Source organism: Atta colombica, unplaced genomic scaffold (assembly GCF_001594045.1).
Source record: "Atta colombica isolate Treedump-2 unplaced genomic scaffold, Acol1.0 scaffold207, whole genome shotgun sequence".
NCBI lineage: Eukaryota > Metazoa > Arthropoda > Insecta > Hymenoptera > Formicidae > Atta > Atta colombica.
Genome location: NW_017259302.1, coordinates 2,805,780 through 2,818,516, shown reverse-complemented (window position 1 = coordinate 2,818,516; position 12,737 = coordinate 2,805,780). Strand labels below are relative to the sequence as shown.

Genomic DNA, 12,737 nt, shown 5'->3' with positions numbered 1-12,737 from the left:
AATTATTATTATAAAATTATTATTATAAATAATACAATTTAAATATTATATTAATGTGACTTATTGATATCTCTCGTACATATTTATTTTAAAATGAAATTTAAAAGTTATAAAACTAAAAAAAAATTTTAAAAACAGAAAAATTAACAATTAAGAATTAAACAAAATAAATGACAAGATATGTTATCAAGTAAATTTTGTTAATATCTAAAAATCATCTTTTATAAAAAGGGTTGAACAATTCGATTATTTCATCAAAAAATATTTCCTCAATGCTTAATAGGATAAGGATTAAATTGACTACACGGGTCAATCGTCATACTGTTGATAATACCTAAAGTTTCAACGAGATCCAATTAGGGTTAATCACCAATTAGTAGAAGACTAATCCTATTAAAAAGAAATATGAGAAAGAAAGCTATTTTATCTCGTAAAGCTTTAGCGTTAAACTATTTTCTGTAACTGTAGCTAGTAATGGGAGGTTTAATGACGTTTCTATTGTAAAAAAAATTACATTCCTAGTTATTAAATTTCATTTTGACAATTAAATTAGATCATAAAGAATAGATATTAATTAAGAAACAGATATTAACAGAGAGATCAAATAACTTTTTTCCACTATTATAACAAATAATAAAATTTGATTCGATTAACTTTTGTTCTTGTATTTCTTAGAGATTATAATTCTTAATATTATTAAAAAATTGTAAATAAGACTTTCTTAGATATATTAATGGTGTATAATTTAAAAAATTCTTTTAAAGAAATAGTTACTTTAACTTTGTGAATGTTGAGAGGTACAAAAATATGATAAATATCTATATACTATTTATATTATTTAAACTTATATTATATTATTTATATTATTTATTTAACTTATATTATTTAAAAATAAGCTTTATAAGCAATTTTCGAATTTGACTAACTTTATTAGCAATTTTCGAATTTGACTAACTTGAGGACACAATTAAAATTAATACATACCGTTGACTGTGAGATAAACGACTTTACTGAGCCCGGCTCCAATGCCATTTACAGCCTCGCATAGGTAGAAGCCCTCATGATCCTCCTGAACCCGGCCAAATACCAATGAACCGTTAGAGTGTATCCTCAGATCCTGCATGTGCTCATGGCTGGCAATGTCGTGATAATTGCCAGGTTTCTTGCCGCTGCCACGTCGCCATGTGACCAACGGCGGCGGAAACCCGTCGGCGTGACAATGCAAACTCAATCGGGGCATCCCCTCCGACGCACGGGCGTCCTGCGGCTCCACCACCCATCGTGGCGGTACTGACCCACAATGCGCAATCATTAATCGATTGTCACGTATCCCAAAATGCGACAGCTACTACAACGACGCGGTCCGGAAGTTCCGATCGTCTCGATTAAAAATCCGCGAGCAAATGACGAAAATCGTTCTACTTAATTATACTTAATTCCTCAAATTGCAAAAAAATGTCAATTTTACATCTTAATTAATTATGAAAGACTAAACAATTTGATCTAACATAAATAAATTTTTATCACGGAGAAATAAATTAATAAACGCATGATTTTTTACTAATTAATTGGAGGAAATATGTCAAATTAATTCAAGAAAAAATTGTTTATCGCGCAGCTATTAAACTTTCAATTTTGATGAAACGTTGCGTTTTACCGAGAACACTGAATTCGTGAGGGAATGTTCTTCCGAATCTCGTCGTTTCTTTATCTAAGCTTATTGCGCTGAGGCAAGAGCGAAAAGTTCTCGAGGAGAGGATTGGCCTACTGCAACTTCCTACTTCAGCTGCCGTGAAAGTAAAGAGAAATAGAATTTGAAGGTGCGCGAGGAGAGGACTGATGTGTCCTCTCGGGATTGCGGACAAACGGCGCAAAACTTTCGCTGATAAAAATTACGGATTGTCCGCCAATGTATTGGCGGATTGCTTGCTCTTTTCGTTTGTCTTTCTTCTCATTTCTGTTTCTCCGTCTGTCTAACGACAAAGAAATAGATGGAAGAAAGACGCAGAGGATGGAGTGACTGGCAGGAAAAGTGCGGAAACGTTGCAACGTGCGCGCGCGATGGAGAGATTTTTCCATCGGCGACAAATGGTAAAATAATATATCGGCGATAAACACCTGTGATTACAGAGAGCGATATATACGTGATATGATATAAATCGGTGCTGTGCGAATTCAATACGACATACGAATGTGCACGATCAATTGTTGCGTACAAATATATGCACAAGGTGCGCAAAATGCGCGTCCCGCCCGAGCCGAACGTTTGCGCGCCGAATTATTCGCGCATTCATTTACATAATGCGTCATGCATTTATGCGCTTGCAAGCATATTATCATTCAATCGTGATTAATAATTGAAAGATCGAGCGGATGAAGGATATACTTGTTATATTATGAAAATCGAGCTACATGGACAAATTTGTTATTTCTCACGCTGAATTACTGTGGCAGTCTACTTGTTAGATAATAGAATCAACAAAGAGTGTAGCAGCACGCGCAATAATGAAGACACGGACTTATCGCTACAATTTATTTTAGTGAGAGAAATAACAGAGGTTTCCCCAGAGAGATACTGTATTTTTAAAATTACATCTCAGAGCTGGAGAACGCTTAAACTTTCTTCTTCTTAATTTAAATACTTTGACTGCGGCATCTGATTGCTTATTAATTCAAATCCGATAAATGCGATCTTTTGGTCCTTCGTCCTCCTTTCAATTTAATAACGATTTCATATCGGGAATCGATTATTCTAGCGAACGTTCGGATCAAACGAGACCGATTCGTCTCGGTGCAAGGTAGGGTGGATAGGCGGCATACGAATTTTCGCTGACGACGGTGACGAGAGCAGGGGAGATGAAAAAAAGGAGATGAAAGAAGTATAAACGAAACAGATGCGAGCGTCACATCGGGAAGTCGGTGCTAGGGAATTAGTGGCGCTCAAAACTAAATAAGAGAGAAAAATGAACTGAAAAACGTGTCAGTGCAGATATGCGTGTGCTGGGTGAAGTGAATGTGAGTTGGTGCTCCAAATTGAACTACAAGATTGCTGCTGCTGCTGCTGCTGCTGCTGCTGCTGCTGCTTATACTGCTGCTGCTGCCGCTGCTGCTGCCGCTGTTGTTGCTGCTGGCTCACCATGACTCAAGACGAAGTGGTGCTATATGCGAAGCCGAGATTCGTAAAGTGGCAATATTGGCCCTCGCATGCAGTATATTTCATTTTGGGCTACTGCGATCGTGAATACTGACAAGCACCTCGTATCGGTCGAGATTTCATTCCTCGTTCTTCTTTTCTCGTGTATTTCTCCTTTTTTATTTCGTTGTATTCCGAAATATGATTCAGCGGTCCTCGATGCAACACGTTCAAGAGTTTAATACTTTTAAAATTAATAGTACTTCTCTCATTTGACATCGAAGCATTTAAAGAAGATATATTGTTGTTCGTCACGTTGGTCCGAAAATCTCGACTGTCAGAGGTCAAAGAGTCGAGTACCGCTGCATTTGACACTTGCGGAATTAATGCAGAGACTGTATACGATCGCAGTACTTAATTATTGCGATAAGGGGCACAGAGTGAGAGGTGCAAAGTTGAATAGTGCGCCCGTTGCTGTTAGATATATATATATATCTAGATAGAAAATATATTGCGGGGTGATCCGTGGGGTAAAATAACATTATATTATTATGCTGTGCTCATGTGCGATGGTGCGACGGGCTTGCTGGCTGTGCGGCGGCGGCGGCGGCGGCTGCTGCTGCTGCTGCTGCTGCTGCTTCGTCTTTTCTCGCGTATCATTTCGTAAAATGGACTCTAGAGCTGCGTTTATTTGGACAATGCCGTTGTTCGTTTATTCGGATAGCGAATTGTTCTGTGCGTCTCTCGTGAATATCTGGCCAACGTTCATGTGCGCGCGATACGTTTTTAAAAAAATTTCGTACGCAACTATCTCGAATTTAATGAACGAATTTCGCATAGGATACTATAGAAAAATATTTTCTCTGATTCTTTTGTAAAAAAAAAGACTCGTACAACGCAAAATACCGAAATATTGGAACGGAAAAAATTATTGGGGATATATCTCGACTCCAAACATTTTCAAGCGAGATATGTGGATTATTCGCGAGAATATTACCCTGAATGTATTACCCAGAAGAGATCTGTCAGATATTGAAAGTGCTGGTCGAGTGATTTTAAGCAGTAGAAAAGTTATATTGAAAAATAAATAAGATATTTTAGGTAAACTAAAATTTACATAAAGTGTATTTTCTATAACCTTATTATATAAAATACAAATATTCAGCGACATGACAAACTAAATAATGATAATAACAAGTGTACGTTATATAATAATAATAATTATTATTAATACAAAATATTAATGAATATAAAATATAAAATCATGAACATAATTAAATTATTAAAATATCTTTACTCTTATTTGTTATAGAGTAATAGAAAGAAGACAAGACGCGACTGTAAAATGTGATAGATATTAGTGAGATATATTCTATTAATTAATATTATTTTTTATAAATATGTTTTAATCTGATTTTTTAAAAATAAAAACTCGCGAGACACACGAATGTACATAAATATGTCATATTTATTGCTGATTCAATCAATATTTTATGTAGTAAGAAAAAAATGATAAAAAAAAAATGTTTTCAGAAAAAGACAGAATTTAAATTTAAAAGTAAAATTCCAAAAATTTCTTTGAATCTCAATAAAATTTCACGAAAATCCCTGATTATTTAGGAGAAATAAATAAAAAGAAATTCCCAGAAAGTATCAGGTTTTTTCCTGGTAGTAAATCCTATTTTACTATTAATATCAGCTTCTTTTATTGCTAATAGTAACATAAGCAACGATCTCCTGTTTAGTGGAATATCACAATTTACAGGACGAATATTACTTCGTAAATTAAAAAAAATATTACTTGGCGGGACCAGCAAAAAGCTAAGCGCACATGTCAATTCTGAACGTGAACACGAGAGCTTGATATCCATCGACAGTGTCAATACCCTCGTCGCGGTACCCGGATATTTGGTTCGTTCGTAAAATCCGAGCGCAGCTCTAGTGCGTGACTCTTACTTCATGCTATTTTCCGACCGATGGCTGCGATGGCGGCTGCTGCTGCGGCGGCTGCGGCTGCGCTTAAATGACGACGATACAACAGCCGCGAGTGAATAGAATTGGAGAGTGACTCAACATTTAAATCGCGCAGTCGTTGATTTCTATTTTGTAAATCCCTGGCCAGAAAATTAATCGTTTCTATCGTGGCAATTTATCTAAATTGCACGATTGTAAACTGCATAGTCTGGCTGTTCAATTAGTCGGCAGTAGATAAAGACACTATATGGTCAGACATCACTGATTATTGAGAAATAAAGTCTGAAATATCTTTCTACGGTAAAAAAATTATTCGTTCGTATAAAGAGCTTAACAAAAATTTTAGAATGCAACTATATTATTTTATATTTAAAAAATTTATATAAAAATAATTCAAATTTTATATTACAATCTATCAACGTGAACAGTACAATGTAAAAATATCAAATTTATCAAATTTATCAAATTAGTATTTGATAGCTTATCTGTTATTATTCTTTTTTCTTATACATTCTTTAAAAAAAATATGTATTACTTTTATATAAATTTTTTATCTTTTATTATTCTTTTTTTCTTATACATTCTTCTAAAAGTCTAAGATTTTATGAATTCGATAGTTTTTTTTTTTCATTCTCCAGACTCATTCACTCGCCGTCGTTGTATCGTCGCAGAGACAATAGTGCGCTGCCAGGTGCAAAACAGTGACGTGAGTGAAAAACAGAGAAAAAAAAGACAGGCTCGGTGCGTTTTCTGCGTGGTGCGGTTTCTTTACTTTACCACGAACGATCAATTCGGCTGTCCAAAGGACCTCAGCCACCGAATTGCGCGCTAGGCAAGTATAGTTGCCAGTGTGCGCGGCGGTGACGCGCTCGATAACTATGGCGCTGGAATGGGCGTCAATGTTGGTTACGCGCAACCCAGGTGGTGTCTGAGAGTGCTGTCGGAGATCGTTAATGGTGGCGGCAACGGCGGCGGCGGCGGCGGGCCCGTAGGCGACGGCCGCCGTGCCGGAGGCGGAAATCTGCTCGCCATCCTTCGACCAGATGATCGTGAACGGCGGATCGCCTTTCTCGACCATGCAGGTCACCTGGGCCCGCAAACCCTCCGACAGGTCCTTCTTAAAGCTAAAGGGGGCTATCGTGGGCGGAACTGCACAAAAAAAGAGAGAGAAACAGATGATTGTGAGTGTGAATAAAAACAAATTTATCCGAACAGTCTCTTGTCGCTGCTTGTAGCTTCGTACTTTCGTCCTGGATGTCGTCACCTAAATGCCTGGAAAATCTTAGCTTAACTCGACTTAATTTAGGATTGTGAGAGACAAGCTCGTGAAATAATTGAATTGTACGGACGATTATTCTGTTGTTTCGAATAAAATTTGTCCGTCGTCGTTCACCGAACCCGAAATTGATCCATGTGTTTCGACGGAGAAACGCTGTCAGGCAAAACACGCTGCTGAGATCAGTTGTAGTTTGACTCGTTGAGGCTAGTTTCACGAATCGGTTAACAACGGCGGATTTGTGGTTGCATTTAGCCGGGCTGATAAGTTGTTAAAATGCCGGAGTTTAATGGATCTCAGATTTCTTCCGTTTCGTTATAATTGTTAGATAAAGCGAAAGATGTTAATTTTTATAATAATATCCTGTCATTATAATAATATCCTGCATTACGAAGCAAAAGATATAACACCAAGGATAGTTGCCAGTATATCGGCGGTGTATGACTTACATGACTCCATCATTATGGACGGAATTAGGTATTGATCGTTAAGCAGACCTCGGGAGTGACGTTTAATTATCCTCCCGGAGATACGCCGTGTTGTATTTGTTGTGTGATCGCGTAAGTGTATTTGTACTGGAATTAAAATAATATTGAATTAAGGGCAGAGAGACGAAATTAAAATAACGCGGCAAGAAATATTTCATTATTCCATCAACGTCGAATGAGATACACGCGGCTCTCGACTCGCGCGGTTAATATTAATAATATTCACTCACGTAAAACGTAAATTTAAATTTATTCTTCATTCGTTGATTTTTCCACGTACGAATTTTCCGTAACGCAAATAATCATTTATTCCCATTTTACTCCTCTGCGTTTTATTAATTTTATTTATCCATGCGAATCGAGAACAATTCGTGATATCTTCCTGCATCACCGACGACGAAAGGGTTACGACCTATGATGGCGGGCATTAACTACGTTTCCGAGTTTGCATGGAATGAGTATGTGTGTCTCTCGAGTGTTTGGACGCTCGTGTATTTCGCGAGATACACGAACGGTGAAAACAATCAAGCAGAGCGTGAGGGGGAATCCCCTTTCGTGCCTGGTTGTCGACTTTTCGACAAGGGGTTGCAGGAGGGATAGGGTATGTCGCGACGAGCGTAATGCCGCGAAACGACAATAATAACTTGCCTCGTTGCGCTGCATACGATACGTATGTACCTACAGCAAGCGGGGAACACGAGAGCCCCGCGGGTATTAGAACAGAATGCGGGCGGTTGTTTGAGAATAATTGAGGAACCGCGCGGGTACAGGGAACCAGATAGCGCAGCGTAACGTGAGTAATACCCAAAGAGGTCTGTCGCGTGTATATACGCGACAAATACATACGTATATATATAAATGCTCATATACATGTACAAAAGCAGAGAGAGAGAGAGAGAGAGAGAGAGAGAGAGAGAGAGAGAGAATAGGTTGGGCGCGGAATGGAGAACGAAGTTCTCGGGTGAGATAACAAAGAAGCTTCTCTTGCCAGAGACGTCGCGTTGATAAATTTCGTCACATAGTTTCGGCAAGTAGAGCGGAGACGTGAGAATTCTCTCCTTTGCCGAAGATAATTTGGCGGTCGACGATCCTTAATTGGCGCCCAACGTTATCGATAGCGAGCACGTGACGTTTACTTACGCGCAGGATCCTTTTAAGATTAATTAAATTAAAATAATGAACTCGCGATTTTTAAGTACCGGATCAAAATCTCTCATTGTAAAAGAAGCAATTTAAAAAAAGTTTAAAAGAAATTTTAGAAACGATTTGAAAGTGATTTAAAAGAGATTTTAGAAGCATAATCCAATACTCAAATTAATTCCAATTTTTTAAATAGTTAAATAGTTAAAATTACCTCAAAGAAACTAATTTCTGACAGCACGGTCAGAAATTAACTCATGAATTAATTTTATTCTGTTACGTGGCAGCATGGAATAAGTAAAAGTGTAGGAGACGTAAAAGAAGTGCGATCTGTCCTGTTTGCTTGTCAACGAGACACAGTAATCACCCTACAGCGATTTGTTTTTAGGTAACGTTCCTTCGCTCGTTATTGTAGACAGAGGCTTCGTTTCGCTTGCAGCGATTTGTTCATCGAAAGAAAGAGTGCCTTTAATGCGCACCCTCGTCCTCGATGGGGAAATGTAAACGCGCGAGTAGCTAAGGGGATGTCTCGTCTGTTGACGAGAGATTGTAACGCGCATCGACGCAACTATGGAACATATATACGTTCTTTTTCTTTTTTTCGGTCCTTGAGTGATAAATATCTCGCCTCTCTCTATTTTTGTGTTTCCTTTGTAATGGAACGATAGCTCGATGTAATCACGGAGGGACTCATGGTCGCGTAATCTTGATAAAAATTCGCTTTTTTGCTTAAAATCACGTTCGATCGAATCTCGTTGTTTCGCATTGAGAAAAAAGCTGTCAGACCATTGACGAGGGAAGTTTGCACGAGAATATCCGCTTTTCATTTTGCCATCGAAGGCGCAATGGTTATTTTTCCATCCCGGATTTTTCTTTCGCATTTTGTGTGCGAGATCCGCCCGGTGAAGTGGTCTCGCTTGGCATACGCGTCGATTAATAGCAATCATCGCCATTTTCTCTATTTCTCCCGTTATACAATCACGGCACTTGCCGGCGAACCGCCAATGGGAACATGCATATCCGCCAAGTACGGGAAGAGAGCTTTTAGCGGAATAAACTCGGAGAAAAAGAATTGAGCATGCCACATCCGCTAAGGAAGTAAAAGCGGCTGTTATTCGACTACAGAGACTGATTCAAAAAATTACAATAAATCTCTTAATATTTTAGGACTTAAGAAGAAAAATTTCAAACTGTACATTGTGTACGTACGTAAAATGACAGAATTAAGATACGCAATCCTTTTAATTCTACCTAATCTAAATTATTCAAATAAATATAAATCAAGATATAATGAAAATCTTTTTACATCTATGGATGTTTTCTAGCAAGGACACAATGTAACACTGAATTATTTTATCCTTGTTTAATATTATAAACAATAAGGATATAATAATTCACTGTTATATTATCCTTGCTGGAAATCGTTCTGTGTGGGCAAGAGAAATTAAAAATAAAGAGTTCAGTTCGTGAAATGATGTTTCGAATTTTTCTTTTCGAATGGGAAATTCGGGAAAGATGTAGACTGTGAGGGACAGGGAGAGTTTCCAGCATGGCATCTGGCGGTTTGGCCGGTTGCTGCGTACCATGGACCAGGAGGGACGCCGTGCGGGACGTCTTGGCGGCATCGTTGCTTGCTACGCAAGTATAGTTGCCGTTATGCGCAGTCGACGCGCTCTGTATCCTCAATGCGAGATCAAATTCGCCGATTTGGTGCGTGGTAGCCTCCCGCGGTTTCAATGGCCTGCCATCCTTCAGCCAGGTGATCTTCAGAGGTGAATCGCCCTCGCTGACCGCGCAGGTCACGTGCACCCGCGCGCCCGCTTGGATATTGTCGGGAAAGCTAAACGGATCGATTTTAGGCGGTACTGCAAATTACAGGAAGCACGAGAGTTTATTTCACATCACGACGACTTGCGATCGTCATCATCGTTGTCGTCATCTTTGCCGGCATCGCGTTGAGCCGGAAGAAGTCGAGAGAAGAAGGAATCTCTTGGAGAATTAACAATTATTTACGTATTATTTCAATATCTTATAGCAGAAGACAATATTATATTCGGTTATAATAGAATATTGAATTATTTTTAAGAATTGATTTTATCATATTTCGAGGCTGCATGCTTCTTTGGTCTCTGATATAAATAGAAATTTATGCATTTGCAACTTTACATAAAATACCAGTTAGTAAAAATATTCAATGTAACCATATACATATATATCCGATTCGATATCCTCTCGACCGAACAGATTCGGATTTGCGGCACATGAGAAGTTTCAATATTGCGCGATTTAATTTTTTCGGAGAAAATCGCAAGCATATTTTATATATCCTACCTGCGTGCTTTGCTCGACGTGATCGCAGCATAAAAATCATGCATCTGAAATTGTGTTAATCTAAGAAAACTTTTAAAATAATATCAACTAAATTATATTATCTATTCTTTCAAACATGAATTGTAAGTTAGAAAATTTATTAGAAAATATTCCAGTATTAATGTTATTTAACAGAGAATAATAGTATCCCTAATCAGTTGATCAGATTAAACAGTGATTATGAATTTTGTTGTTATGAATAGCGCATTCAATTATCGTCACAGTACAAAAAAAAGAAAACGTCTAATCAGTGTGAAAAGAAGATCTCCAGCTTCTCGATTCGTAAACTTCCATAAATATTCAATTTGACATCTTAATATCATTTTATCAATAATTTATCTACAACTTAATAGACTTTTATAATAAAACTTTATTATTTACATAATTGAAGAATTCATAGGGTTGTCATAATTTTGAAACTACATGTAATTGCTTTTATACCTATTGTTAATGTATTAATGTAGGATGACGATAAATCTGTACTTCATGGACATTAAGAATGTAAATCCGTATGAAAGTTCTACGCGAAATGATTTATTTCTCGAAATATTCTAGTTTCGAGAGAGAAATCTTACAGCAAAATGGAGAGGTACGAGTTTCTCTCGTGGCAGAAATGAAGCAAGACGGGGGAGATTTCTTTTTAAATCACAGAACATTCGCCGCAGTTTCTATCATGCACTAGACAGAAGAGTCCTGTTCGATTTCGCAAAATAAAACATGTACTTGTAGTTCTTCTATCTCTACCTATCGTTTTTGTATTATACCCACGGGAACGCACTATATTACACGCGTGAAGTGCTACAAATTTTCGTTTCTACGGTGATTCTCCGCGGTATCGAGCCTGTATGACACGTATCGAGAGGAAAATTGTCGTTCGGTTCGATATGCGGGATAAAAATCCACAAAACGATTCCGCGCACACAGTTATCAATTTAAAATTCCCTTACGAAAAGAAATACATCGATCACATTTCATGTCGATACGATATTCTTTTATTAGCCGCTTGCTATTATAAACCCTGCGATAACTTTTGAAATATATTCGTATTTCTGAATGATATATTGCACGTTTTATTACAATTTCCTAAATCGCTACTGAATATTTTTCGATTCAAAATTCGATCGGCAAGTGACCAATAGAAAATGCGAAAAGAGTTTCGCGACTCTTACGTTTAACGACGCGTGGCAAATCCGCGAAAGATGTGATGCGTCGACGAACAATTTCTTCCGATAAGTCGAGTCGACGTCCCGGCACTTCATCTTAAAAGCACTTCATCGCGATTATAGCTACGACATCGTGGAGAATCTCGGTAGAGCGGATCACCGTCATCATTGAACGGCGTCTGAGACGCATGCACACACTTTTGCGGGATACTATTGTTCCAATGTAATGTAAACGGATAAAAATCTTCGTGCGTACAGAAGAAAACGTACAGAGAAAAAAGAAAATCAATGCATGCGCAGGAGCAAGATGACTTTACCTTTGACTTCTATGTGAATAGTCTGCGAATCGGAACGACCTTGTTTGTTCTTCGCGGTACACGTGTATGCGCCGCGATCGGTGCTGCTATCGACTCGATACAGCACCAACGTGCCGTTCGCAGACACCTCCTGACGTCGGCTAGTTGGTAATATTTGACCATCTACGAGAAAAAAGTATATCGCGTTTCATATTTTAATGATTGATTCTTTTCAGTGGAAAGATACAATGACACGTATGTAACATCTGTTCTAATCAATTTGAAAAAGCGACGAGCTATTATATTTAAAGCAATTATTAAACCAATAAATAATATTAAATTAATGTAAATAAATTATAAATAATGATCTTTGTAGATATTACGAATATTTAACGTAATAAAATTAAGAATTAATAGGATATGATTATAATAATAGTTTTGTAATGGAATGCAAATGCTTAGGCATTTTTTAATTGCTTCCTTTGATTATGTATTATTGTATTAATACAACGTTTGTAATTCAACTTATAGTTCATATAAAAATTACAGTTTTTAGTAATCAATAATAAATTCTATTCGAATTCAAATGAATCATAATCATGAATGTTTTTCTTCGTCTATGGTCAAATGTGAATTTTAATTGATAGTCACGCGGTCATGCAGAGGTGCGATATTTGAGTTTAAATTATGCATTTGCTTTGCGCACCACACAATCAGCGCGATCGTGGCATTGTGGAAATGCGGCTTTCCACAGATGTTGTGCCACATTGGCGACGTCACGAAGCAGTCGAGTGTTCAATACGTTTTCATAGACGGCAACTAAACTTTGAAATTGTTGCCGAAGTGAAGTTGCCTTGGTGTATTCAAGAAAGAAGATGAATATAAAAATAACAGCTC

The 12,737-nt window shown here is 37.5% G+C and overlaps 1 protein-coding gene across 1 annotated transcript in view; it reads right to left on the bottom strand.

The window, feature by feature from the left end:
* Positions 1-12,737, bottom strand: part of LOC108687433 (Down syndrome cell adhesion molecule-like protein Dscam2) — an 83,316-nt gene that overhangs the window by 15,341 nt on the left and 55,238 nt on the right. The window contains exons 8-10 of the mRNA XM_018193186.1: positions 11,862-12,023; positions 5,885-6,256; positions 985-1,290 (exon numbers count right to left, since the gene is read on the bottom strand). Of these exons, the coding sequence (XP_018048675.1) occupies positions 985-1,290; positions 5,885-6,256; positions 11,862-12,023 (840 nt within the window). The remainder of the gene's footprint in view (positions 1-984; positions 1,291-5,884; positions 6,257-11,861; positions 12,024-12,737) is intronic.